Source organism: Trichogramma pretiosum, unplaced genomic scaffold (assembly GCF_000599845.2).
Source record: "Trichogramma pretiosum strain Unisexual culture from Peru unplaced genomic scaffold, Tpre_2.0 scaffold2, whole genome shotgun sequence".
Classification (NCBI taxonomy): domain Eukaryota; kingdom Metazoa; phylum Arthropoda; class Insecta; order Hymenoptera; family Trichogrammatidae; genus Trichogramma; species Trichogramma pretiosum.
Window position 1 is genome coordinate 454,129 of NW_019641687.1, and position 27,391 is coordinate 481,519.

At 35.7% G+C, this 27,391-nt stretch overlaps 5 protein-coding genes across 5 annotated transcripts; 4 read left to right on the forward strand and 1 right to left on the reverse strand.

The window, feature by feature from the left end:
* The first annotated feature begins 42 nt into the window (after positions 1–42).
* On the forward strand, positions 43–1,554 carry LOC106655128 (26S proteasome non-ATPase regulatory subunit 8-like). Its single transcript, XM_014375349.2, has 3 exons — positions 43–302; positions 492–570; positions 644–1,554. The coding sequence occupies exons 1-3, from the start codon at positions 195–197 to the stop codon at positions 1,255–1,257; spliced, it is 801 nt and encodes a 266-aa protein (XP_014230835.1). The 5' UTR covers positions 43–194; the 3' UTR covers positions 1,258–1,554.
* A 661-nt stretch (positions 1,555–2,215) lies between these two features.
* On the forward strand, positions 2,216–3,970 carry LOC106655101 (60S ribosomal protein L7a-like). The gene is made up of 4 exons (XM_014375316.2): positions 2,216–2,322; positions 2,740–2,854; positions 3,079–3,572; positions 3,750–3,970. The coding sequence occupies exons 1-4, from the start codon at positions 2,308–2,310 to the stop codon at positions 3,930–3,932; spliced, it is 807 nt and encodes a 268-aa protein (XP_014230802.1). The 5' UTR covers positions 2,216–2,307; the 3' UTR covers positions 3,933–3,970.
* A 1,000-nt stretch (positions 3,971–4,970) lies between these two features.
* On the forward strand, positions 4,971–7,608 carry LOC106655116 (tRNA-dihydrouridine(47) synthase [NAD(P)(+)]-like). Its single transcript, XM_014375333.2, has 6 exons — positions 4,971–5,187; positions 5,359–5,908; positions 5,988–6,734; positions 6,803–7,170; positions 7,320–7,448; positions 7,526–7,608. Exons 1-6 carry the CDS (start codon positions 5,102–5,104, stop codon positions 7,596–7,598), a joined length of 1,953 nt encoding a protein of 650 aa, XP_014230819.1. The 5' UTR covers positions 4,971–5,101; the 3' UTR covers positions 7,599–7,608.
* Positions 7,609–8,075: 467 nt separating this feature from the next.
* Positions 8,076–16,962, reverse strand: LOC106655252. The gene is made up of 4 exons (XM_014375558.2): positions 16,633–16,962; positions 8,874–9,194; positions 8,633–8,791; positions 8,076–8,542 (listed from the first exon to the last, which is right to left on the reverse strand). The coding sequence occupies exons 1-4, from the start codon at positions 16,654–16,656 to the stop codon at positions 8,372–8,374; spliced, it is 675 nt and encodes a 224-aa protein (XP_014231044.1). The 5' UTR covers positions 16,657–16,962; the 3' UTR covers positions 8,076–8,371.
* Positions 10,509–26,778, forward strand: LOC106655251 (serine/threonine-protein kinase OSR1). Its single transcript, XM_014375557.2, has 12 exons — positions 10,509–10,661; positions 13,540–13,665; positions 19,513–19,858; positions 21,686–22,205; positions 23,212–23,324; positions 23,404–23,654; positions 23,728–23,893; positions 24,516–24,751; positions 24,828–24,942; positions 25,008–25,399; positions 25,482–25,668; positions 25,747–26,778. The coding sequence occupies exons 1-12, from the start codon at positions 10,519–10,521 to the stop codon at positions 25,819–25,821; spliced, it is 2,670 nt and encodes an 889-aa protein (XP_014231043.1). The 5' UTR covers positions 10,509–10,518; the 3' UTR covers positions 25,822–26,778.
* Positions 26,779–27,391: the final 613 nt, after the last annotated feature.

A 27,391-nucleotide genomic window follows, 5' to 3' on the forward strand; every position in this document is an offset into this window, starting at 1 on the left:
TAAATGATTTGAAAATTTTCAATAAAGAATCCTTTTTTAAATCATAATAATTAGAGACGCGCGATCGAAATCTTATTTGTTTTGAGAACAACCAATTGAGTTGTCAGAAAGTGGTACGGATTTTGCCCGCAAAGTTTCTATATACATGAATCAGACAGAACACTCCAAGTAAACACATCATCTCAACGACGATCATGGCGGCTCTCGATAATTTAGAAGCGAAATGTAATGTTTTGAAAAAAGAATGGGATAAGAGATCGCCTAATTTGAAATTATGTGGAGACATGTTAAAAGAACTCAAGGTATTAATGATTACATTAGAGTCCACTATCATTATCTCCTAACAATGTTCAATTTTTGAATGTAACCTCAAATTATACTGTCAATTTTGTACGGTCATGCTTGCACATAATTGATTTATCAATAGAATCGATTGAATATTCATCTTAAAAAATTATTTAATATAGTTTTAAATTTTCATTTTTTTATAGATTTTGTTAACACAATTATCTTTCCTACCAACAAGTGATCTTGGAGGCAAGGCACATGAAAGAGAATTATATCTTGCTCGTGAGTAATTCTTAATTTATATATAAAAGCATTAATAAAACATATATATTTTAATTTTTGATATTTTATATAGGGGATATCCTTGAAATTGGTGCTAAATGGAGTGTAGCCAATCATGACATACCATCATTTGAACGATACATGGCACAGCTTAAAAATTATTACTTTGATTATAAATATAGCATAAAAGAATCACAGAATATGTATGATCTCCTTGGATTGAATCTTATGTTCCTTCTTTCTCAAAATAGAGTTGCAGAATTTCATACAGAACTTGAGCTGCTACCAGCAGACCGACTTGAAGTTGATCCATGTATACTGGTTCCACGTCAGTTAGAACAGTGGCTAATGGAAGGCTCTTATGACAAAATTTTTAGAAACGCCCAAGGAACAATTTATTCAAAGAATTTTTTCATGGACATTTTGTTGAACACAGTTAGAGACGAAATTGGAGCTTGTGTGGAAAGTGCTTTTGATAAAATTTCAATTGAAGATGCAGCTAGAATGCTAAATTTAAATACTAAAGAAATCATGCAGTATTGTGCAAAGAAAAATTGGACATTAGCAAACGATGGATTTATACATTTTGAGGCACTTAATGAAAAGAAACATGTTGAACCAATACCAAGTGCTGATCTTGCAACTTTAACCATTGATTATGCTAGGGAACTTGAAAAAATTGTTTAAAGATAGATTTTGATCTTATTAAAAATAAAAAATTATTCTATAAACCATTGTTGTAACAACAAATGTAATAATACCCGAAGTAAGTTATTATTAATTGATGATAATAACTATTTCTGAAACTAAAAAATGTATTTTAATTATGAACTAAATTGTATATTTTACCAAAAATTCATCCATTTCCTGGTTCACATCTTATTATTTGATACTTAAAAAATGAATAAGTTTAATGATGATTGGATTTGCTATATTATCATATTTATGATCATTAAAATAAAATATTTTTATATTCAGTACAAATTTTCATTTTAAGTCTTGAATGTATCTAATGTGGAATACCGCAACGAATATTTTCGAGCCTAGTTCCACTATTTCAGACTCATTTCGCGCAATAAAAGAGCGTAAAGAACCGAAATTGACAACTATATTTAAATAGTCCATATATTCAAAAGAGTATAATTAATAGAAATCGCATCAGTTTATCATCAGAATATACAATAATATATAGGATATAATAATAATGATTTGATGAGGGTATTTAGTATCTGCATAGGTCTATTTACAATACAAGCGCTATGCTCGAAAAATGCGCGTGCTTAAAGTTTCTAGCTAATGTTACAAGTTGTGGTTGATTTAATTGGGAAAGCTAATATTTATTGTATTTACATACTACTGACTCTGTAGTAAATCATATAATAAATGACAGGAAATAAAAACAATTTTATCCAATATGTTAAACTTTGATTGAAAATTGAATTTTAAAATAATTATAAGAAAAAATGCTTGACTATATGTTTTTTTATTAAAAATTATTATAACTTTAAATGAAGGCAGTAGCTTCAATGCTAGTATAGTAAAAATATTTTGATAAGGAGCATAATACAGATTATTTTAAATCTAAAACAAAAATTAATGGAGAAATTAATTTTTTTTCGTCATTTCGAAAAAGTGCGCAGCTCGTTTGGCGCTATTGTAAGTGTGCTCTAATTCGAGCTGCGTGCCGTGGCTGCGTGCAAGTCTTTCTCTCTGCAGCAATTGCACGATAGTCACAAGATGGTCCAAAAAAAGGTTTGTTTTTAACAAATATTATTTATAAATTGCCGGCTAATTAATTTTTATAATTTTTATTGATTATTCTTACTCTGTTAAATACTATTTAAATAAGATTAGAACTGCAGTTGGCGAAATTATTAGTATTTATGACCTCCAACCTATAAGCTACAACGTGTTCCAACAAGCATCCAAATGCAATATCTCAATTTTTATATTTCAAAAGTAGTAATGCGTAAAGAGACATATGTTTAAAAACTCAAAACAGAATGACAAGTTCCCTTTTCACATTCAATCTTTTAAAAATCAGAAAACTGCGGCAAGATTGTTTGGCACGTTATGTGATTACAAGCACATGGCGCGCCGGAAAGTTTCCCTTCTATCATCTGAGCAAACTAAGTTTTGGTCATTAATTTATATGTTGTTATATTGCAGGCGAAGAAGAAGGTAGGCAAGAAGGTAGCTGCTGCTCCTTTGGCAGTCAAAAAAGTTGAGCCAAAGAAGCTCACTAACCCCTTGTTTGAGAAGCGGACCCGAAACTTCGGTATCGGTGAGTATCCTCATATTACTGTCAAATGAGCCATGAGATTAAGTTGATAATTTTCACCTTTTTAACTTTACATACACATGTATATGATGAAGATTATAGAGCCAATCCAATGATTGTTTGTGATATATTCTATTTTTTCTGAAACTATAATAATTTAAATTTATTTTTTATCTTTCATGTATGTATCTGAGCATATGATTAATTGTATTTTATTTTGTTTATAGGGCAGGATATCCAGCCGGAGCGTGATCTGTCGCGTTTTGTTAAATTCCCTAAATACATTAGGATACAGAGACAAAAATCAGTTCTCTACAAAAGATTGAAGGTGCCACCACCAATCAATCAGTTCAACCAAACGTTGGACAAACAAAATGCCACCCAGCTCTTCAAGTTGCTGGAAAAGTATAGACCAGAAACAGCTTTGGCTAAGAAATTGCGCTTGAAGGCACGTGCTGAAAAGAAGGTGGAAAAGAAGGAAGATACTCCTTCCAAGAAACCCAACGTCATCCGAAGTGGTGCCAATGCAGTCACTACCCTAGTTGAGCAGAAGAAAGCTCAATTGGTTGTCATCGCCCATGATGTCGACCCAATTGAGATTGTTATCTTCTTGCCAGCTTTGTGCCGCAAAATGGGTGTCCCATACTGCATTATCAAGGGCAAAGCTCGCTTGGGCCGTCTTGTCAGGAGGAAGACATGCACAGCCGTTGCTTTGACTCAGGTATATTTTGTGTTTTTTATATTTTGGACAAAATGCATTTTCAAATATGATGAAAAAACAGCCAATCCTATGATTGCTATGAATATTTGATTAGTCTTACTGAGTAAAATAATATACTTGAAAAAATGAGAATGAAAATTCTACAGTCATTATAATATAAAAATTTTAAAATTTCAGGTTGATGCTGGTGATAGAGCCAACTTCACCAAGATTGTTGAGGCTATCAAGACGAACTTCAATGATCGCTTCGATGAAATCCGTCGTCACTGGGGTGGAGGAATGCTCGGCAGCAAGTCTGCTGCCAGAATTGCTAAACTCGAAAAAGCCAAGCAAAAAGAGCTTGCGCAAAAGCAAGGTTAATTTTTTTATAAACAAAAAATAAAAGATTAATTGTAAAAAAAAAACTTTTTAGATTTATTTTCCTCTAAACTTCTTACTTCCATCAAGTTTTTACAGTTTATATGTAATTTACATTCAAAACATGATACATAAGTGCCAGAAAGAACTTCACATCCTTTTCCTGATCATTTCCTCTATTCTGGGGGGTGTTGACTACTTGTCTTGTTTGTTACTTTTCTTATAATGCGACGTTTGTATTCTAAATGAGTTAACTCAGTATTATTCAGTCCCTGAGCATAAAAAACTATCATTAAGTTAATATTGTATTGTAAAAACTTAATTATTTCATTGTATATGTGTTTTCATGAATTAGCAGAACAATTTAAAACATCTGAGATACATTCTAACTTTCGAGGGACATTTCGGCATTTTGTTCGGACCCTGAATTATTTTTTATCTATTTTATAATACAAATATAAACATCATTGCAACAGTCCAATCATAATTTACTCACAAACAATATCCAACACGCTTCAAGAAATTAAAAATTACTCGTAATTCAAAATTTGATAATATTTTACTTACACTGTGGTTTGATTAAAAATTATACTTCGTGTTATATATTGAATTACGCTTGTGATGAATTATTGAATAAATTTTAAATCTTAAGAAGATATTCTTTTTTCTTTTTGTTATGATTAAAAAAATATTTCAGTCCAAGAAATGATTATTTAAATAACTTGAATTCAAAACACAAGTGTTAAACGATCAATTTTTCAAATTTCCGCTCATTGCACAACTACTGTCAACTATCAATGTGCTTAATTTGTATTCGAGTATGAAGGTGTCTACGAAATTCTACTAATCTCTTTTTTAAGAGAGGATACCAACGATGAGGGTATTTAATATCAGTACCGATCTATTTACAATGCACTCAGCTTATAGCACTTAAAAAATGCGCGCGTTCATCAGAGCATCAGTCACATGCGCACTGCGCCTAAAAAATAGTAAGCGACAAGCGTTGAGCACATGGTCAATGAGTTCTTATAACAAGCAGACATCAAGTATTACCATACAAGTTATAGCTCGTGTTATAAGTTGTATTTGATTTCATCAATAAAGATAATTAGAATTAGAATTCTTAGTATTTAATATACTAGTGACTGTCAGTGTAGCAACTCATATTTACAATGACAGAAGATAATAATTGTATAAATCAAACTTTGGAAAAGCCGGATAGTACCAAACGTACCGGCGTCTGTGCTATCAAACCTGAGTATGTATCATAATTTTGACATAAATAATTTCACTTTATACTTTTAATTGTATTCAACATTCGTCATGAAATATTTTATATACTTGTGAAGAAATTTGTATTATAATTTGATTAAATATGTAGTAGTGAAATGTTATTGGAGAAAATATAATGACTAACATTTTTTTTAAGGTTTATTTTGGAAGATAATGTGAGGACACAAAGTGGAAATAAGGTGAATGATAAAGATTCTTTTGAATCTGAAACAAAAAGTAATGAAGAAAACCTGTCAAGCGAACCACCAGCCAAAAAGCAAAAAAAAGACAAGCCTAGGGGACAAAATAAAAACAGAAGTGTACCTTTTAAGGCTTTGCGAGAACATAATTTATGTCCTTGGATAGCTGAAGCAACAGTTGAAAATTCCGAAAAAAAGTGTACAAATGAGAAATGTACTTTTATACATGACAGAGCTGAGTATTTAAAAATAAAACCTGCTGATATTAGCTCTGTATGTATAAGTTTTGAAACCACAGGAAGATGTCAAAGAGGCTTAGCTTGTAGAGTAGGATCCAAACATATTACTGCAGATGGGTTTAATATCATTGACAAAGAAAAATATGAAGCTTATAAAAAGTTGCCTCCTGCAACTAAAAATGTAATTGATAGAGATTTACTAGAAAATTTAAGGAAATACAGATATGATTTTAGCAAAGCTGAAACAATCATTAAAAAACATAATCCAGTTAGTATAAACATAATATCATAGAATTTATTTAAAATATTTATTTAATTTTAATTTAATTTTAATTTTCTATCAACAGAAATGGAAGGAAACGCATACAAAGTCTAATAAATCTACAAATTGTGATGCTTCTGTAGTAGAGAAAGAATCTATTGAAATAAGAACATTACCTGCAAAATCTGAACAAAATATTGTTCCTGAAATAAAGTGTGATACAATTAGAGCAGAAAACCCTATTGAAATGAAACCAGAATCAGTACCTATGGAATCTGAACAAGATATTGGTCCAATCCTAAACACAGATGTGATAAAAATTCGTTCTAGTGAAAAAAAGACCATTGATTGGAGAGATAAATTGATGTTGGCACCTCTGACAACTGTAGGAAATTTACCATTTCGTCGTATTTGCAAAGAATTTGGAGCTGACATTACATGTGGTGAAATGGCATTGTCCCCACGTTTGTTAAAAGGTGCTCTAGAAGAATGGGCATTGGTTAAGCGTCATGCTAGTGAAGATTTATATGGTGTGCAAATAGCTGGCAACAATGCTGGTGTGATAGCAAGATGTTCCCAGTTTCTTAATGATGAGATGGAGGTGGACTTTGTTGATTTGAATTTAGGATGCCCCATAGATTTTATTTATAAACAAGGTTCTGGTTGTGGAATGATGAATCGACTTAATGTTTTAGAGCATGTTGTTAAAAGTGCTTCAGAAGTTTTAGACATACCATTTACTGTAAAAACTAGAACTGGCGTATACATGGATAAACCCACAGCACACACACTCATGCCTAAATTCAGAGAATGGGGTGCTTCAATGATAAACGTGAGACACTATTTTTGGATTTCTACTAATATAATCGACGTATTATTTTAAATTATTCAATGTTTTAGATTCATGGTAGATCTCGTGAGCAACGGTATACAAAACTCGCTGATTGGGATTACATAGAGCGTTGTGCTCAGGCTGCTGTACCAATACCTGTTTACGGAACTGGCGATATTCTTTCTTACGATGATTACGCTCGTTGTCGCCTCGAATGTCCCACCGTGCAAGGGGTGAGCATTGCAAGAGGTGCCTTAATCAAGCCGTGGATATTCCAAGAAATCAAAGAAAAAAGAACTATTGACATATCTGCCACAGAAAGATTTGATATCATGAAAAGATTCACAAATTATGGTCTAGAACATTGGGGTTCTGATACTCGGGGTGTTGAGACGACGAGGAGATTTTTGCTGGAATGGATATCCTTTTTGTATAGGTAAACGATTTTAAGTCAATTAAAGTATCGAGCTGGATTCAATATTACCTTTTTACAGTTTAGTTCATTCGCGAAAAAATGTAAAAGCTTTAATTATAGTAATAATACTAGTATTAATACTAATACTAATAATAATTAAATATTTTTAGATATATTCCAGTGGGAATTTTAGAAAATCCTCCACAAAAAATGAATAATAGACCACCTTATTACAAAGGGCGAAACGATTTGGAAACGATGATGGCGAGTTCGAATTGTGCCGACTGGATTAAACTTTCGTAAGGCTGTTTTTTTATTTGATCGCGTGCAATTTAAGTGCTTTTGAATATACTAATTCTGTTTTTTTTGTATGCAGAGAAATGTTGCTTGGCAAAGTTCCTGATGGATTCAAATTTTTACCGAAACATAAAGCAAATGCATGGAATTGAAATGAAAAAATATTTTTTAAATATTTTGTTATAAAAAATTATATATATGTAGTAATAAAATAATCGATATTTTAAGTATTGGACTTATAAAACAATTACACTTGTGTTTACCATTATGTTACCCTATGAAAAGCGAAACTATAAATTACTTTTGAAACGATGCCATAAGAGCTATTTATTTAGCTGCTTTGAAGGTTAATAGTAATAGTTAATTTTGCGGAAAACATTTAAGGAACTACTTCAAAATTATTCAAAGTATCTAAATAATAAAGTTTCCAGACGATTTAATTAAGAATATTTGTCTGTAAAACAAGTAATGACAATTATAAGCGTTTCCTTTGACTACTTTTTTGTTTTTTTCGAAAAAATTCAAAATTATTTAAACATTTCAACTATTTTTCACGTGGGAAATTTTTCAAGAAAAGGCTACAAAAAAAATCGCAATAATGAGCCACGCTTAGAATAGAAGCTTGTTTCACTTTCCTTGATTATAGTTAAATCGTACCGTGGTTTTTGTAACTTATGGAGATTAGAAAAAAAAAACAACTCAAGCAAGATTTATTGACACGAGAGCGATCGCAATAAATAAATATTCGAGAAATTAGATGATTGATCATGAAAATCTGGCAAACCGTGGCTGTGCAGCGACAAGAGGTAATGTAAAAATTGTATTTTCAACAGGCTTGTACAGAGGTAAAATTGAAAGAAAAGCTTTTATATAATATGGTAACATTGTTATATTTGTGGCCGATGAGAGTCGGGCGACGTCGCAATCAGTAGTGGAGCTTGATGTCACCGAGGCTCGAGACGGGCCACATGCACTCGCATCCACTGGCGATGACTTTGGTGGCCGGCTCCCAGCACTCGGCGTCGTCCCATCGGCGGCGCAGCATGAACAGCGTCCGGCTTCGTTGCACGCAGTGGAAGCTCGGGTGGGCGCATTTCTGCGGCGCGCAACAACAGAAAGAGAGAAAAAAATCAAGTTATCGAAAGAAGGCCGATGCATGATCCGCTGCGGACGATGAGTGGGATACCTGTTTGGACGGCGCAGAGACGCGCTTCTGCGGCTCGTCGCTCGCCAGGGTGTAGCTTTTGCAAAAGACCTCGTGATAGTGGGACGGCTGGTACTCGTAATTCGGATCGCTCTTCAAGTCCACTTTGCGCGTCACTGACTCGCACAAACCGCGATACTCCTGCAACGTGAAAATTATTGCGATTTAAGGGAAAAGTTAGGATTCGAGTCCTCGGAGGGCTATATGCGATTTTGCCACGTACAGGCAGGAGGCTGCGATCGCTCCTGCTGAATGTCTCGGTCGGCTCGAGGCTCTGGGCAGGGCCGGCTCGAGCCAGCTCGTCGAACGCAGCGACATCGTAATTGTCGTTGTCGTCGTTGTCCTCCTCCTCGGCGATGTCTTCGCTCAGATGATGGAAGGCCAAGTTGCGCCTGAAGGGCTCGAAATCGCGGACGTCCTCGGCTGCAGCGGCGGCGGACGCGTAATCGTCCAGCCTTTGATTTCGATCGGTCTCCTGCAACCAGGTCGGATGCCTGCCTGGCGACACGAACGATAGCCAATTTAAAAGCAGCAGCTCGACAATCTGCAAGCGACAAAAGTTCAATTTATTCGTATGCATATTGAAATGGATCTTCAGATTAATGTAGCATATTTTTTTGAAAATGAAATCCATAAAAAGTATAAAAGCTTCATTGAATGCTTATGCGATAAATTTAGTAGATCCGCAACATGGATATCGGCCGGTAATTTGCTTTCTCTCGCGCTACGTTGCCTCGGTTGGACGTGCTCGAGGTGCACATAGTAGTACATAAATTACTTATTAGAATCTGTCATTACGCATCATTTGTCAGCTCGGCTAACAGCTCGGACATTTACGCGTCAATGTGTGCGCGAGTTACACACGCAGGCGCAGCGTACGTAGTTGACAATACAATACAATGATCGGCAGCGTGATCGGCATGTGTGGGTGCAAGTATATATAAGACGTACACGAGTCGCTGCTAGAGCCGCTTATACAGCAGCGAGACGCGCGTTATATAGACTGGAGTACTCATGTACGTGCGGCAGAACTCGAGAGCTGCAGCTCGTCACCGTTTATTCAATTAACGGCCGGCCAGCAGTGGCTGCTCCGCACTCCGCCTGCAGCTGCGTATAGCTGCTATTTTCATTATATACATATAGCTGCGAGAGCTTTATACTGTCTGTGTGGCGATCGCGATTCATGGTCCCCGTGTCGTACGATCGTCCCCGGAGTGCGACGCGACTCGACTTATATGCCATTTCCGAAACGGATGGGACGCGGCATCCGCGTCGAGATATATACGCGAGTTTTCCAAAAGCTCGCGAGTGATTCGCAGTGCGCGCCAAACCACGCCGAGTGTCAAAATCGAGAGCGATGCTCGTCGCGATCGTCCGAAGCAAAATTATAAAAATGTAAACACAAATTGATCCGATTGGCCGCGACTTCCCACTAGTTGATTATAATAATATTTAAAAAAAAAACGACTTGTGATTGTGCCGCTCGTACAATATATCTATAATGTGCGCCGGGAGATGGTCAATAAGAAGTTCACCGCAGCCACAGCCACCGTCGCCGCCGCCTGTAACGACTACGACTACGACGACGACGACGACGTCAACAAGGTCGCAATCATGGATCGACATTTCCGCTCGCCGCTGCTACTGCTGCTGCTGCTGCTACTTCTACTGACCGCTCGACGTTGCAAACGGACTCGATACACAGGACGTTCGTATACGAGCGCAATAAGCCAGCGATTATACATCACGTAGCCGCAAAATTTTTATATATACGTAAAATAGCCCCAAAAATATGAGAGTGCGAATGACAGTGTAGTTATGTCGATAGTTAAGCCGCTCTAGTGCAAGTACACATTTAAGCTCGATATATGCAAGGATTCGCGGCGAGTGCGCAAGGGAGCGGGGAAATCAGTGGTTCCAGTGGTGGCGCGACCAAGACTCGCAACACCATCATGGCTGCCGATTTTTACACCGACGAGAATCTCACGGCGAATCCTCAGCTGCCGCACAGGTTGGTTCTGCACAATTTTAATCCATCGCAACGACCGACTCGAGCCGAAGATATTTTTACAATTGTCGATCGTTCGTACAGCTTGACGTACAGACTTGACGAACGAGGAGTAAATCAAAGCTCCCATCCAGAGAATGACATTAAAAAAAAAAAAAAGATTTGCCTCTAATTGTCGGTCTAAAATGTATAAACTGTACTGAAAGCTCGGTCACGCTCCAACAATTTATATTACTCTGGACGAGTGCAGTATATGTGCGACTGTGTAATATATGTGGCTTATACTGGTTTTCCCAATTAAATCAAATATACTTATATCCAAGTAGTATTGTGTCGAACCTCGAATCATTAATTCTCATACCAGATCGAGTCGTTTTTGCCTTATTTTTGTTTTCACGCTACTACCTGTTTTGACAAATTTATTAACGATCCAGTCCGTTACGAAATATGTCAAAGTTTGGTACCTATATACTTATCAAAGGAATGCCGAAGCTCGCGTCAAAATCGAAAGATTACGATATATCGTGTACGATATGTGTGTAGGAACGCGAGCTACGGGCACAATACAAAGATTAAGCTTTGCTCGGACCGAGTCAGATACCTAATAGGCCGTAATTTTTTCTGCCGTGCTACGTACTATATACGCGAGAGTCATTTTTATTATTACGAAGGATTAACTCGACTGGGCCCCCGACCTACTTTATTTCCATCGAAATTTTCGATTAATATATCGAATGTTTTTATTTCTACTGCATTGATTGATAATGCTACGATCTGTTTTGGACAATGAACCATTGCAATGCAAAAATTAATACCCTCAAACATGCCATATTTTACTATGATACATTTGTAAGTGAACATATTTGAAATAAATATCGAAAAATCAAAATGTTTTAAAGTATATACAAAAATCATCATCGTTTATAAATTAGTGAAAATCGGAAAGGATGAAATATTTAAATTGTTAAACATGTATTTTTAGAACCTCCCTTCATGATATTTTAATTTATTTCCTCTTCATACTGATATCAGTCAATAAAAAAAAAAAAAAAAAAATAAGGTANTAAAAAAAAAAAAAAAAAAATTAAGTACACATGTTCAATAGAAACAAGTGATAAAGGGGGAAGTGAGGTCGGAGGCAAAGAGAGAGCGAGAGCACATTAGCGCTTATAATTTGTATTTAAACGCCCATATAGTCATCAATTACAATAGCCTTGGGACGAAGCTGGCGCACAAATGTCAAGAGCATAATGCACTCGTAATTAAGCTCACACATTTTCCGATAAAAGGTAAAGGCTGGAACGAAAATTTAGCCGAATGAAAATTGCTAATTAATTCTAAGCGACAGGTCCAATGAGCGCAGTGATTTTCACGAGACACTAGTACGTACTTCGAATGCGAAATGAGTAATAACCCTCGATGCTTGATCGTTTGCGTTGTCTCTTACTTCGTAATCTAAAACCAGTGTGTATGGAAAATTACAATAAATTGCATGATATTTACGTAATCCAGAAGTCAACCTGCTTTATGTTGTGATAATATATAAGTACTTTCTAGATGCGGTTAAATTTATTTTTCAGTCATTTTCAATTAATTTGAAATTAATTATATTTCATTTATATAAATAAACATTATTCGATTTAGTCAAATGTTCATAAAATTTTTTTTTCTTTTGATTTCTTATTAATATTGATATGTATTATATAGATTGAATTAGCTTTAACTTTATTATTTTTTTGCAACATTACCGAAATTAAAAATTATTAAAAATAAAATATCACCGGTTCTAAAGAATCTCAATATGTGAATTATATAAGAGAATTGATTTTCAAAATTGAACACATTTTAAAAAAATAAAAAGTTATGAGTTATGCAGAAGTTAACTTACTTTAAAGTAAAATAATGTATCAATAACTCATCTGAATCGTAAAATCAAGATTATGATACCTTTTCCGAACAAATGATTTTCTTCCAATATATTTCACATGTATTTTATTAAGCTTGAATAATTCGTAAAGAGTAAAAATAAAATGCAATTGTTGCAGGATTAAAAATCAAATGTGTTAATTGATGAAAAATTTCACATTTTTTCGAATATAGCTTATGGTTGCATTGATTAATGATTCAAAACCAAATAATTTATAAAATCATTAATATTTGGGCCGAGCCCTTGATAAAAAAAATTCAATTCAAAAGATTATTTTAGTTAGATTGAACAAAAACTGTAAGGTTTACCATGAAGTTTCTCTAAATAACATTTATTTTTCAATCATGTATGATGAAACAATATTATAAAACTTAATTTCTTCTACATGCATTTTACTTTAGCATATTTCTATAGCACTTGGACAGAAGAAAATTAGGGCAAATTAAGTTCCAATGCATTCAATGAACTCTCGAATAACATTTATACATTTTTCGTGTCAAATGACGTCTTTGCTAAATTTGACTTGCTAATCAGACGACACATGACGATTAAATGTATTTTTATCGCAACGTGACGAAAATTGTCCTTACGCCGCTTTTACTCCTGTGTGTACGTAACATTATCTAAATTTAGCAAGCAGTCTTTTCTACGTCATTTCCGAATCAGTTTTTTTCACTAAGGGATCGTTGATGGGGTCGTTCAAGCTTCGATCCCTTTAATTGTATTATACTTTATGCTATCTCAATTCTTGTTTATGCTAGAAGGCTATTAATTAAGTCACTTTAAGCTGATAAATGGCGTGCATCGGATCAGCGACGAGATTAAATTAATTTTTCTTGTAAAAAAGTGTGCAATTTTTTTACAGATATACTTATTTATAATAATATTTTCGTTTCAGAAGCGATCCTGCAATATTGGCAACGACACTTACATCTGTGCATTGTAAATTTACAGGTCAGCAGAAGAAGCATTACGATACCAACAGCAGACGGCTCGGCCAAGCAACAAAGAAGATGAGCAGCAGCAATTGCGCTTCCAAGACAGCCGATTTTTCACATCCCGAGTACTCGGGCGAAACAGGTAATTATACAATAAGTTGTTTAGAAATCATTTGAGCGAGAAATAATTTAGTGCGCGTGTTTTACAACGTCGCTCGATTTTTACGGAAATAAAACGAACCCCGTTGTTTACATGAATGAGTTGAAAAAAATATTTATAATATCTCTTTCTCATACTCGCGAATGACGTACGCGCTCTACGTTATCGAAATTCTCATTTAATCTAGCGCGCCGAAGCAAACACCTGTTCTTTGTTTATACGTCTTTTTTTTGGTTTTCAAATATTTAATATAACATATGCAACTCTAATTTTAGTGCAAAACATTAAGCAAATACACAAATGAATGTATCTAAAGTATGCCAAATGGACGTGAAAACTATCGAGTATGATACAATCCTAACGCAATAATAACATGTATAAAAGAAGTCAATGATCAGCATTTGTTTGGTATTGAACTGGGCTTTGAAGTTTTGGACTGTTTTGTTGAACTCAAACGTCGCAATTATTGCCTCATTACAGATTCAATTTTTTCACAAAAGAATAGGACATTTATCCTCTAAATGCTTCGTGATTTAAGTCGCGACTCGCGACCGAAGTATACAATACAAAGCGAAGAAATACGTCACGCTCTCGCGAGGATCGCGAGCACATTTTAATCCGACTTCTTTCATTTAAATTACGTATAAGTATTTGGAATTGATTTGATAGTTTCAAGGAATCGCGTTTGTGACGAATAATCTTCGTTTTTTTGCGCAACGTAGGAGTCGTTGGAGAAAGAAAAAAAACTGCATTTACTTTTGAAGTTAAAAATTTGGATGTAAGATTTTTTGATGTGTAACGTCTTTTCTTTGGAAGAATCGGTCATTCGCATAATGAGATGGAAAAAGCCACAATGGAGAATTGAATAGACACTCCCCCAAATCAATATAAGATCGTAAATCACGATACACTACGTGGCGGCCATTGTATTGCCTTATTCAAAAACACGTGTGCGGTAGTGAAACTTCTAATAGACACGTTCGCGATGGGCGTTCAATGATTAATTTAAAAAATTTGGACTCTGCATAAAGTTGATATGAAACGTCGCTTAGAAAAATGTGTCAAGCTGCAGCAGCGTCGCGTGCGTCAACTCGTCGATAGAATAAACCATAAAAATAGATGGAGCGATTTAGATTAGAAGCGCCTATCGGGTCAACGAGAGGAAAGAGCCGAAACGATCGATCGATCCGCGAATAATAGCAGATCTCTGCTTCTCTCGGCTTTTCGCGCGTGCTACAGGCTCGTATCTATGCCGCTATGCGTTACATGTAAATGCGACCTTGCATTAATTTCCGACTTCCGAGGTCGCGCGCCAATACACCAAGTGTATAGGCATGGCACACACGGCATATGAGGCAGCTCTCGCGTTTACGAGCGCATTACACACACACACTCGAACACATACGCGGATGGACGGACGTGCGGCTGCGATAATAGGCACATATTTCTATTAGGCAATATATACGTTCGGCAAGGTACACACATAATACGCGGCGCATTTACGGCGCCGCTATATGCATACACAGACGACGAGTTTTGGAGCATCCGCATATATAGCCAAGTAGAGGCGTGTATGGCCATTATGCGTGAGCAGGCAAGTTCAAAGGCGGCTTTCGAGATAACGACTCTCGCGAGTCGTTATAAGCTCGAGCGAGCGACTTAATACAGCACCGATAATTAGTCTCGCTGCGCTCCGCCAGTGCACTCGAGTCGCGACTCTATAAGCGAGAGACCAGCATCGCTATTAAGCTCGCGCACTGCTGCATGCACGTGGCCGCCGCTGCTGCTGCTTTTCTGCGCGCGCGCGCGCGCGCCTATACACACATTAGATCGGTATACAATTTTTCGCCAGCACCTTGAGAATTTCGTCGTAATTTACTGCTGCCGCAGGCAGCCTCTTGTGCCTTGACTCTCTATATTATAGTCGATTATTGTTCTTCCCGCAGAGCGAGAGCGATATTGCGGACGCATAATTTCCTATATACGTACGTATAATATAATTGATTTTGCTTGATTCGATATTGCGTTGTACTTTACGGTTTCTGCGCTGCTATTCGAATTTATGCGACTACATGACAATTGGGCACGTGTCGTCGCCACCGCCGCGGAAATGAATAAACAATTGATTGAGCTTAAAAATAACAGAAATAAACGTTTTTTAATGGACATCTTTGCGGAGTCGTTGTACAACGCGATCGTCGTGATGAAGGCTCGTTAACAATTCTCGATTCTCGGCGCCTCGATCCGCTAAAATTATTATTCAATTAAGTAATTTGATGTAAAAATAGCACTACCGCCGTCTGTGTCTTGCACGTTTTTACAAACTTCAACAGAGCTGGATTATTTATCCTTTTCTTTTTGCTCCATCAAATTGTTTGATTTTTTTGTTGGTCTATTATCAAAGATTCGTGTAAATAATTGAACGATTCGCGGTTTGACCAATTTTTTCAAATAATTTAAAGTGAGTTAGTATTTTTTTCAACATTTAATAAAATGTATTGAAATCACCAGGTGTACTTTTACGATTTAAAATTTCAGAAAAGAATAGTATATTATGCAACAAGTGCGCTAAGAAGATGACTCGACTCGATCCAGGAGTTGTTTTCGCCCGTACGTAGTGCAGTGAGGGTTGCATACTATATTTTACAAAGTTTTCGTGCGTAAAACGTGCTTTTTGTGCCACTGAAAGGTTAGAAAAACCCTGCTTTACGCATGGAGTGTTAAAATATACTATTTGAATACTCATAGTTATAAATGCACACGTTCAATAAGATTTTATTCGCACCTGAAATCAAGCGATAGGAAAAAATTTAAATCATTTAACGTTATAAATAACGATCCTCAAAAAAACCCAATTTTTTAATCACTCCGTCTCTTTGGAATCGCTCCATCGAATTGTCTGGACAAAGTCGAAAAATCAATATGAAATGTGAGTCATAAAAAACTTACTAAAATAATGTGCGTTCTCCACATGCTCCCAGGACGTATTGTGCAGTGTTACAGCCGGAACAATCAACGAATCTCTCGCTCTCTTTTGTTTCACTGGATATCAAATATGTTATAATATCGGGCACTTTTTTGGTGCTTGGCTTCTGTCACTTTTTTTTAAGTTCTAATATACCGAAATTGACACGTGCAAAAATAGCTGCGCTCCTTGGATAGTGTGATACAGTCGCACAGGATAAGCGATCAGTGCAGCCGATACCGGCGACATCGAGTGTATTTATCAAAAAATACGTATGTACAAGCCATGCGCGTCGAGAGATACAATTTTTTATAATATCACACGAAACTCCTCCGATCGGCGGCACTGACGCTTCTGCTGTCGCCGCTCCGGGCGTACATATACGCGAGCATTTCGCGCCCGAGGGAGAGGACTAGGAAAAAAAAAGCAGAAAGAAATCAGACGGACGCGTGCGAGAGGCGCGTCAAATCGTCGTCGTCCTCTTCTGCCAGCTACCCGGGGAGGGTTGGGTGGACTGCGCGCGCCTCGACACGCGTTTATATAAATTTATACAGGCAGGCAGCTGTGTACAATGTACACAAGCGAGATATAGCTCGTGTACTCTCGGCAAACAAGGACGGCTGTGTCCGATCGTCCAACTTTTTCATATTACATTATTTCGTCGACGATATATATCGGGCCTCTGGAATCGACAGATTGGCACTCGGGCGTGTGTAAGCGCGAAGCTGCGAACTGCTCTTCCAATCATTAAAACTGTAAGTATCCGCAGTGAATTTTTTTCCAACTTTGGAACGCGATCAAAATATGTATTATTTAATTATTATTATTTTCTTCAACTCATGTACCGTTCTCAGTATCGAACCGCTCAACTTCTCGTTGTCCCTCGCCAATCAGCATTTATAAATTTTATGACTTTTGTTTACTTCAATCGATAAATTATTAGAATCAAGTGTGACTTTGAAAATTGGCCCTATAGAACAGAATAATGTAAAATTAATGAGTGCAAAATTTTGACGTTTGCCATTATATCATATGTTCCAAATTGCGGGTCTTGATTTTTTGCTCTGACTTGGCCCAATAATCCTCGACTACGGCGAGGTCAATGACCTTACGTCATTCCCCTCACTTCATATAATTCTCTATCCTAGCTTTAGCACCCTATTGTCGCTTTTGTTGTTTTTCTATCTTGAATGTAATCTTGTAAATGGACGAATCATACGCGTATATGAGTAATTCTTTAAAAGAAACACCGAGTTTTTCGTGATATTTAGCACGGCATGTTTAATGGCGATTTTCTTGATGAAAATGCAACGTATCGGAAAATCTGATTTCACTATCGACAAGCTGAAGACATTTCTTATCGAATACAGTAGTCAGTTACATTTTTAGATGAGTTTTGATAATTTTTCAGTGACTTAGAAATTAGGTACGTAACCTTATTTACGAGAAAGCATGACTATTCGTCTTCTCACTATCAAAATTTTTGTCGGTAAGCATTTCAAGTGAAAAAAATGTTGTCGCAATTGTACCTCAAAAAATGTGTTTTTTTTTAGAATTGCTCATATATGTAATTTAACGAATCGTTGAAGATGCACCAACTGCTCAACAGTAAAAGTGTTTAAGGTAAATCATTTCGATCCCATTGAAGACGTTCATAAATAATATCTCATCGACTAATGTCAAAATCAATAATACGGACGCAGCAGCAATATACAGACCAAACCAGCATTATATGTACGCACATTCTTCGCCCGTTTTTCGATAATAATTTAAATCAATATAAGCACGGCTGTCAGCGATCTTCTCGCGTTACTTTTCGGCCCCCGAATAACATTTTCATCAGTACTGATTTGCCCTTTAATTCGGCCAAATCTACTGATCACGCGTCTCCGTTTCTTCTTTGTAATTATCATCATCTCTTATTATTTTTAAAAAGTATGCGTGTTTCGTTTCAATCATGCATTTGACGAATAATGAAACATACTTTCTCATCGTGATAATGAGAGTTTGATAAATGAATTTACTGATAGAACAAGACGTTTCTGCCGAATTACGCGTCCCAAGTCTTAATGATGCTTCATTATCTTACGTTAATCTAACTAACGAACTAAGGTGCGCATTCACATTTGATATCAAAATAAGTCGATTTATTTGTTTTAGTTGATTAGTATGTATCTCATAACGCATTAATGGAAAAAAGTGGAAATTATGCAATTTAGTTGAAAAAATCATTTTGAACTTGAATAGATTCGCTTGTAAGAAATCGCGTGGGATGCAACTGCAAGCTTACACATAATCGCTGCATAGATCGAGAATCGATGATATTTGGCCGGGTAGCAGATAATCACCGCGTATATAAAAAAAGCGATACGCGGTGAGCAATAAATTATTCAATTCAGCAGTTGGGACGATCGGCCTCAGAGTGAACGGTCTCGCACACAGCTTGTATTTACATGTTTTTTGGCGTGCGTGCGTGGCCATGTATCATCTGACGTCTAATTCGTATTATACAGTCTTATCATTGATAATCGAATTTTTCGCACGTCACTTAGTTATATCGTGCGAAAAAAAATATTGGCTGATAGTTGGGAGCGTAGCCTGTCGATGTGACGATCGAGGTGGATTTCGCACGCGTACGTTGTGTGCCCACGACGACGACTAGGGTTTAATTTTTTTTTTTTTTTTTCGATTAAACAAAAAAGCGAAAAAATCAATATCGGAGCTTCGAGGTTGTTGTCCATTGTGAGCCGCAGAAACGATGTGCGTGATCAATCGGTGCTATTTTCCACCTTCACTCCACGATACATTCATGTCACTGTTTTTTCTTGGACAAATTACAATAAAGTACGATTGTTCTGTATCAGGAAAGTCTCTCCGGACATCTTACCGTCGGGCTCGCAGGGTGTATTCAGGCCACGAAGGTCCTCGAACGCGAGTGTCAAAGCTACGCCTTCGCCGTCGTCGTCGCCGGATCGCTGCTGCACGTCGGCCCAGTGTCCAGTCGTCGATGGCGATGCCGATCACTCGACTAGTTGCACTAACGGCAGAATAGAGCCGACTCTGCAGCAGAAGCCACAGACGCAACAGATTTCCTTCAAAAATATCGCAAAATCGCCGTTGGCCACCTTAATCGCCGCTGATAATAATATTGCAGCAGCGAGACGGAAGCGTAACGAGCAGCAGCAGCAGCAACAACAACAACAACAGCAGGTGTGAACTCCTATCGTAATGCCTTTTTATTTATTTTCACTTAAAAATTAAATATCTTTTTGAACGAAAATATGTTAGGTTTAATTTGGAGGTGAGAAAATTTGTCGTATCGAAGAAAAATTGAAAGAGATACGATACGCCAATATAACAGGAGTGTTAAATTATTCTGTTGCGGCGGAAAAATCCAGACCACTGACATTTTTGTCAACTGGCAAGTGTATTTCAACATTTGACTGATGTCTATATACGGGCTCCCGTAACGAGACTCCCGTTACGAAAATCCTCTATATTTAGCATCCGTTTTAATTAATACTCTGTTCCCGGAGTAGGGCACCAAGATAAAACATCTATATGCCTTCTGCATGGCGTAGAGACTCGGAGTCGTTTTCTGCTAAATTTTTAAAAATACACAATGTCTTACCTTACCATAATCACTTATCATCGTTGGAAATTATACGCCACAAACAAATAACAAATACTCGACAAATATTTAGTCTACTCGGGTTTAAGCTGCTGATCATCGTAACTTTAATTTATAAGTACCGATAGAAAGATTCATTAAAAATAAATTCGAATAAAGTTGCGTTTTAGAAATAACACGATAATAGAGTAACTATCAAGATATATCTCAACGAATAGTTTTTAGTTAGATGGTGCGGGTTGAGGTATTATTGACATAATTTAATATCATTTCAATTACCAATTACATTGAAATCAACTAATTTTGGATTATGAAATATTTAATAAAAAAATAGTTTAGAACAACAAAGTTTGACTAATCGAAGAAAAATGTATGAATGAAATTCCAAAGAAGCTAGTTATGCTTGAAAAATGTTTCTACGTAAAACAGCCGATCGAATCATAGTTTTGAACAATAAAGTAACGTGGCTTACGAATTTCTCTTAAATATGTACTCGCGATTTTGCTTGTATCAAATATTCTTTCGAAATATTTACATAAGTCGCACGTGTCGATCTAATGAAAGGGTGACGAAGAATAAACTGTAGCGCTAAAATCGCAACTAGCCAGAGAGTCTCAGCAATGATATCGGTGTATATAATTTGAGAATTATCTCACGCAGGAAGCATCCAGTTTAATGACTCAGGTGCAGTTGCGCGAATCGAAATTTAAAATACTTATTCATACGTAGGGCATAGAAATGAGTATGATGTCGATAATGCGTCCAAAAGCGAGGAATGACGCAATTCGTACAGTAGCGTCTGCGACTGTTTATTATTCTCCACGAGCAGATAAGCGTACCGTACACGACGCGTGTAATAACGCAATGAACTCGAGATACGACGAGAGCGATGATTTTTATATCGATCGCGAGCCGATCGCGACACAATCGGCCTACTATTATCTAATAATTCTCGTGAGCGCACGTGTGTAATCTGTTTTCTTTTCTTCTTACTTTTTGTCATTATTATTTTGTCCGTACTACTGGCCAACGTATGGGTACATAACATCTGTCATGATCGAATTCGAGTGCGTTCAATTCATGTTTAAAGAGACTTTGACATTTTACTCAACTCAAGTTGTCGCAGATGCACAGTAGCAAAATTTCAATGAAGATATCAATTTAATCGTATAAATCAACCTCAGTTTTTTGGAGGGAGCAAGAAATAATATATAGTACAAATAATTTTTTTAATTAACGTTAATTACTCAAAAATAAATTCTAAAAAGAACTCTTATTGTTATCTTATTTGTTATCTTAATTGGGAGCTTTGCCAGCCAAAACAAAGCTGAAACGAATAGACGTATTAATTTCCAATTGACTACGAGTGAGATTGTCTAACGCGATGAATGTATTTTCACACTTAGAAAATCATCGGCGGCTTCGTCGGCAGCACAGTTGTACGACTCGCGCGGAGCTTGAGCGACAGATCAACGGCACTGAGCAGCTGGGGCGAGTGCGACGATTCGACCGCGAGGAGCGTAGACAACAGCGGCAGCGGCGCTGCAACCTCATTAGTGTCAGCAGCAGCAGCAGCAACAACAACAACAGCAGCAACCACAGCTGTCGTCGTGTGTTCTTCCTCGACGAGCAACAGAGCAGCGATCGTCGGCGCGCCAAGTATTAAAAGTCCGAGCATCGCCACTAGCAGCGGCAGCACCACAACCAGCCGCAGCAGTAGCAGCAGCAGCAGTAGCAGCAAACACCAGCAGCAACACAACACTGCCGCCCGCAGTGGTGCTAGTAGCCGCAAAACTTCTGCCAAGTGCCGGCGCTCATTTTTCAGTAGCATGTCTGACAAGATGGCGTCAGCCAGCAACGCAACACAGCCTCCACAGGGCACCTGGCCGAATTCTAAGGACGACTACGAGCTGCGCGAGGTCATCGGTACGTACTCGGCCCTTCCGACTCATCTTGCTTTTGCTTGTAACATTTGCCTGTCGATCGAGCCCCAATTAGCTCGGTTGTAAACAAAACCTCGGCGTGAATCGCGACGAGCTAGGGGCTGATCTACTTTCAGCTCGTCTCAACTTTCGATTGCTACGACTTCTGACGACGACGACTTGCACAGTGACTAGCTACGTCCTCGTCTCGGACTCAGCTAAGCCATGTCTCGTTTACGAGTCATCCATTTCTCAATTCTTATTGACTTCTGTCAAAAAACATGACTTTCCAGCGAATTCGGGTTTTATTGTCATTCGTCTGTTTATCGCCGAGCTTGCGCTGCTGTCGTGCTTTTGATTCGCAAAGTCACAAACTCGCATGGATTCTCGATGTTACCTTTTTTTCTCTACTATTTTTCTTAATGAATAGCTACCTTTTTAATTGAATATAATATTTCGTTCGATTATTAACGCCATGAAAAAATAGGTTAGATATTTATAGTGTGCGAGAAATCACACGATTAATACTAATAAATTATATTACAACACTTACTTCTATAAATAGAATGACACGTTTAAATTATATTGAAATCTAGCATCTACAATTCAGCTTTTTGAACTAAACAACCCTTTTTTCTCTTTTTATGCTTGTTTGTATAACATTTCTCTGATGATAGGGTCAACAACTTTTAATTGAAGATATTTTTGCAATTGCAATTTTTTATATTATAGTTATAGGTTAAATATTGTTTGGGAAAATTTCTCATCATCAAATAAACTTATAAAAAACTCAGTTCTTATGGCTATTTAAAAACTACTATCTTTTAAGAAACTATAACTCATAAATTTTTGAAATCCAATTTCTTTAATAATCTACATTTAGAACTTTTAGAATTTTAATATTTTCTATAAAATTAAAAAATGTTGATACAATTTAATTATAAAAAGAGCAATATTAATAAAAAATTACATGAACTTTTAAATTAATTTCTTTTATATTTGTTTGAAAGGTGTTGGAGCTACTGCAACTGTTCACGCCGCTTATTGTATACCAAGACAAGAAAAATGTGCTATAAAACGCATAAATTTAGAAAAATGGAACACAAGCATGGACGAATTACTGGTTTGCTAAATTTGAGATTAAACTGAAAATTACATTTATTTATAATTAAAAATATTAAAAAATTATTATTTAATTGCAGAAAGAAATTCAGGCCATGTCATCATGCAATCACGAAAACGTTGTAACATATTATACTTCATTTGTTGTAGTTGATGAACTATGGTTAGTTTTAAGATTACTCGAGGGTGGTTCTCTTTTAGATATAATTAAGCATAAAATGAGAACAAATAATTGTAAACATGGTGTCTTTGATGAAGCAACTATTGCAACTGTACTTCGAGAGGTACTCAAAGGCTTAGAATATTTTCACAGCAATGGTCAGATTCACAGGTAAAATATCATGTTTTATCTATTTCATTCAATTTATTTTCACATATGGTAATGTAAATAATTGATTTTTCAGAGATATAAAAGCAGGAAATATTTTACTAGGTGATGATGGCACAGTGCAAATAGCTGATTTTGGTGTTAGTGCCTGGCTTGCTACGGGTCGTGATCTTAGCCGTCAAAAAGTTCGACACACTTTTGTTGGTACACCTTGTTGGATGGCCCCTGAAGTAATGGAGCAGGTGAGAGAGGAAAGTTACATTCCAATTTCTAAGCCTGCAATTGATGTCGTTTCGAGTTTTTAAGATTTTTAGTTTTGCCTTTTTCATACTTTTTCAATTTTTTTTTACTACTTTGTTACTATTTTTGCTCAAAAAATTAAGTAAATATTATCTATTCAGCTATTTATCACTTGGTTATGGTTTATGGCTATCAGTAAATTTGCATTATACTTTTAGAAATCTGAAACTTTTTCTATTATTTGCTATGAATTTTTAATTGATTTAGAATTAGTGATTGTTAGTTAATAAGCCTTGCTTTTAATACTGCATTTTATATTTATCCTTATGTTAATGGGCCTCTCATGACAGGCTTTTTAATTGGAATATTTCTTTGAATGTTTTGATAAGCATGTAAATTGCAATTATAGATTATGGTTTGCTTTGCAATATACTCATTTTTTATTAAATTATAAAAATTAGCCCGATGTGTATGTGGCAAAGCATGAAACAATTATCACTTAAAAAAATTGATTAATTTTTCTTTTTATGAGCTCATCATAAATGAATGTTTATCAATCTTTTTTACTATAAATGTATTCTATTTATTATGAATTAGTTGCTGAATATTAATTTTTAACTACAGGATCATGGTTATGATTTCAAAGCAGATATTTGGTCTTTGGGTATAACTGCAATAGAAATGGCAAGTGGTACAGCTCCTTACCACAAATTCCCACCTATGAAAGTTCTGATGCTTACTTTGCAAAATGATCCACCAACCCTTGACACAGCTGCTGATGATAAAGATCAGTACAAAGCTTACGGAAAAACATTTCGTAAAATGATAGTTGATTGTTTGCAAAAAGATCCTACAAAAAGGTATAATTTTTTCTTAAATTATATCAATATTATAAAACATGACAAATAATTGAAAATCATTTCACTATGAATGCAGACCTACAGCTACAGAATTGTTAAAACACCCGTTTTTTAAGAAGGCAAAAGATAAAAAATTCCTTCAGCAAACTTTGGTGGCAACTGGACCTAGTCTAGAAACTAGGGTGCAAAAGGTATGAAATAAATTTTATGCCGAGCACAGAAGAGTAAAATATAACTAATAAGTTTATTTTCTCAGGCATCAAAGCGTCAACCTGGTACTTCCGGTCGTCTTCATCGGACCGTGGCAGGTGAATGGGTATGGTCATCAGAAGAAGAAAGTGGAGGTGTAAGTGATAACGAAGATGGCAAAGATAAAGATCTGCCAATCAATCGCATCGAAAGAGATAACAGTGGTAGCGATGACGACGTTCACGAAAATGACGAATGCGCTCGATCAAATAACGTACAAGCCACTAAGAATACGCAACAGCAGCAACAACCACAGCAGCAACCACAGCAGCAGCAACAGCAGCCACAACAAACGCAGCAACCTCAACAATCACAGCAACAGCAGCTGCCACAACAACAGCAACAGCCTGTTAAAGATACTGATACAAAACCTAATTTAAATTTTGTTCTCAGGTTAAGGTTAGTAATTTTTTTTCTATAAAATTAAATTTTTTATTATTATTTATACAACCAGAGTACATTAAATAAATACGTTTCAAAGGAACCAAAAGCGAGAACTAAATGACATACGATTCGATTATATGATTGGGGAAGACTCTGCTGAAGGAATTGCTTCAGAATTAGTCAGTGCTGGTTTGGTGGATGGAAAAGACATGGTAGTAATAGCAGCAAACTTACAAAAATTGATTGACAATACGGAACAACTTCGCACTGTTACATTTTCTCTGGTACAGTAAAAGAACCTTTTTCTTAAGAAATTGTAAAAATTTCTAAACAGAACTAAATTTGTATTCATTCTTTTTCAGAGCTCAGGACATGCCGTAAATGAAATCCCAGATGACAAAGCTTTGATTGGATTTGCTCAAATGTCCATGGATTAAACGTGTCGTATTAATTTATGTTAATTGTTAAATTTAATTATAAAAATAGATTTATAGACGAGTGAAGAAGAAGAGTGTGTAGACTCTTTTCCGAACGATAATAATGACCAGATAAATCAAAGTATTATGATTTAACATCAGCTAATGATTGCAAGATTTCATTTAAAAACAAATGTCGCATTGAATCATATATTTTAATTAGATAATAATCATCAAATCAATGCATCTTGCACCCATTTATATTTTATTCTACAAATAATTATTATTGATACTACTATTATTTGTTATTAGCAATATTGGCTGTCCGTGCCGAATCAATGAAACACGGATGCGTTAAAGAATGAGGTATATTTTATGAAATAAAATTCCTGATCTTATAGTTTTAAATTATGCATGTCAAAGAGTCAGAAAAATCTACATTTTGTTCTCTCGATTTTAATATCAATATTGAATAATTTGTTCCTTTAATATCTAATAATAAATAATTCAAAGGCGTGTGTAAATATTAGCAATATTGGAATATTTTAGCTTATATTATCTGCTGTATAATCTTATAGAAATTTAAATTACAATATTAAAAATTTGAAAAATGAACTTGAAAAAGTAAAACAAAAAAGCATGTTGTCTAATATGAAGAAGTAAAGTTAATTTTGTAAAAAAGGCGTTCCAGTTTATACGTTTTATTGTGAAAGAGTTTATAAGCTGTGGCTTATAACTTAGAGCATAAAAAATAGGGCATGTATACTACTTGGTAATCATGCTATCACAAAATAGGATAAATTTTTTTTGTACTTAAATTCTATAGATAATTAGTGTATACATGGTTGTAAAAAATGTACAATTCTCTTTATAGCAGTTCAATTCATATTTATGGTTTGTATATTTTGAAATTGATAAAGCAACGAATCATTGTACGTTGATTTTCTTCGTAATAATAGTTGTAATCATCAAATTTTATTTCTCAGCTCTTTTTTGCAATTATTTCAAACCACGTCAAGTCAATTATTTACGAATATCAGACTTTTATAAAGTACTTTGTGATCGCTACTCGGTAAATTTCAAAATTGTTGGGGCTGTTGAACATTTTCATAATTCTGAAATTTTACCAATTTTTATAAAGTGTTCCTCTTGGCGTTTACAGGACATTACTTGACTCTTACATAATAAAACGGGCGTCAATGTATCGTAAGAATTTATACGACACCATCGCACCAATTTTCTACATTCAAAAATACCATCAAGTACATATACCAACGAATTTCATAATAATCTTAAATAACGTAAGTTTCCGATGGTTTCGAAATTAGATTCTCGTTATAAGTGAAATTCAATGGTACAGTTTTTAGCTTTCTATCTAAAAGTATAAGGATATTTAATATTCAGTGCATTGTAAGTGAAATTAGAAAAAGTTGTACTACACAGCAATTTAATGCATGTAATATTTTCTAAAGCATCTAGTATGTGGATGTTAATTGTGAATGAATGAAAATTAGGAAGCAACTTTGGGCTCGTCATGTGACTTCACATTAATAAATATTGTGCCTTATAATTTTTCACTGCATAATAATAA

Excerpts from the sequence above, each read along its gene's own strand:
- LOC106655128 (XM_014375349.2), top strand. The coding sequence starts at position 195 with ATGGCGGCTCTCGATAATTTAGAAGCGAAATGTAATGTTTTGAAAAAA. Across the intron at positions 303-491 it reads ACATGTTAAAAGAACTCAAG|ATTTTGTTAACACAATTATC; the intron begins GTATTAATGATT and ends ATTTTTTTATAG. Across the intron at positions 571-643 it reads AAGAGAATTATATCTTGCTC|GGGATATCCTTGAAATTGGT; the intron begins GTGAGTAATTCT and ends TATTTTATATAG.
- LOC106655101 (XM_014375316.2), top strand. Across the intron at positions 2,855-3,078 it reads GACCCGAAACTTCGGTATCG|GGCAGGATATCCAGCCGGAG; the intron begins GTGAGTATCCTC and ends TTTTGTTTATAG. Across the intron at positions 3,573-3,749 it reads CAGCCGTTGCTTTGACTCAG|GTTGATGCTGGTGATAGAGC; the intron begins GTATATTTTGTG and ends TTAAAATTTCAG.
- LOC106655116 (XM_014375333.2), top strand. The coding sequence starts at position 5,102 with ATGACAGAAGATAATAATTGTATAAATCAAACTTTGGAAAAGCCGGAT. Across the intron at positions 6,735-6,802 it reads GGGGTGCTTCAATGATAAAC|ATTCATGGTAGATCTCGTGA; the intron begins GTGAGACACTAT and ends TCAATGTTTTAG. Across the intron at positions 7,171-7,319 it reads TGGATATCCTTTTTGTATAG|ATATATTCCAGTGGGAATTT; the intron begins GTAAACGATTTT and ends AAATATTTTTAG.
- LOC106655251 (XM_014375557.2), top strand. The coding sequence starts at position 10,519 with ATGCAAGGATTCGCGGCGAGTGCGCAAGGGAGCGGGGAAATCAGTGGT. Across the intron at positions 23,325-23,403 it reads CAAGCATGGACGAATTACTG|AAAGAAATTCAGGCCATGTC; the intron begins GTTTGCTAAATT and ends ATTTAATTGCAG. Across the intron at positions 25,669-25,746 it reads GCACTGTTACATTTTCTCTG|AGCTCAGGACATGCCGTAAA; the intron begins GTACAGTAAAAG and ends ATTCTTTTTCAG.
- LOC106655252 (XM_014375558.2), bottom strand. The coding sequence starts at position 16,656 with ATGTGGAGAACGCACATTATTTTA. Across the intron at positions 9,195-16,632 it reads GGAGAACGCACATTATTTTA|ATTGTCGAGCTGCTGCTTTT; the intron begins GTAAGTTTTTTA and ends TGTCGCTTGCAG. Across the intron at positions 8,792-8,873 it reads GCGATCGCAGCCTCCTGCCT|GAGTATCGCGGTTTGTGCGA; the intron begins GTACGTGGCAAA and ends TTCACGTTGCAG.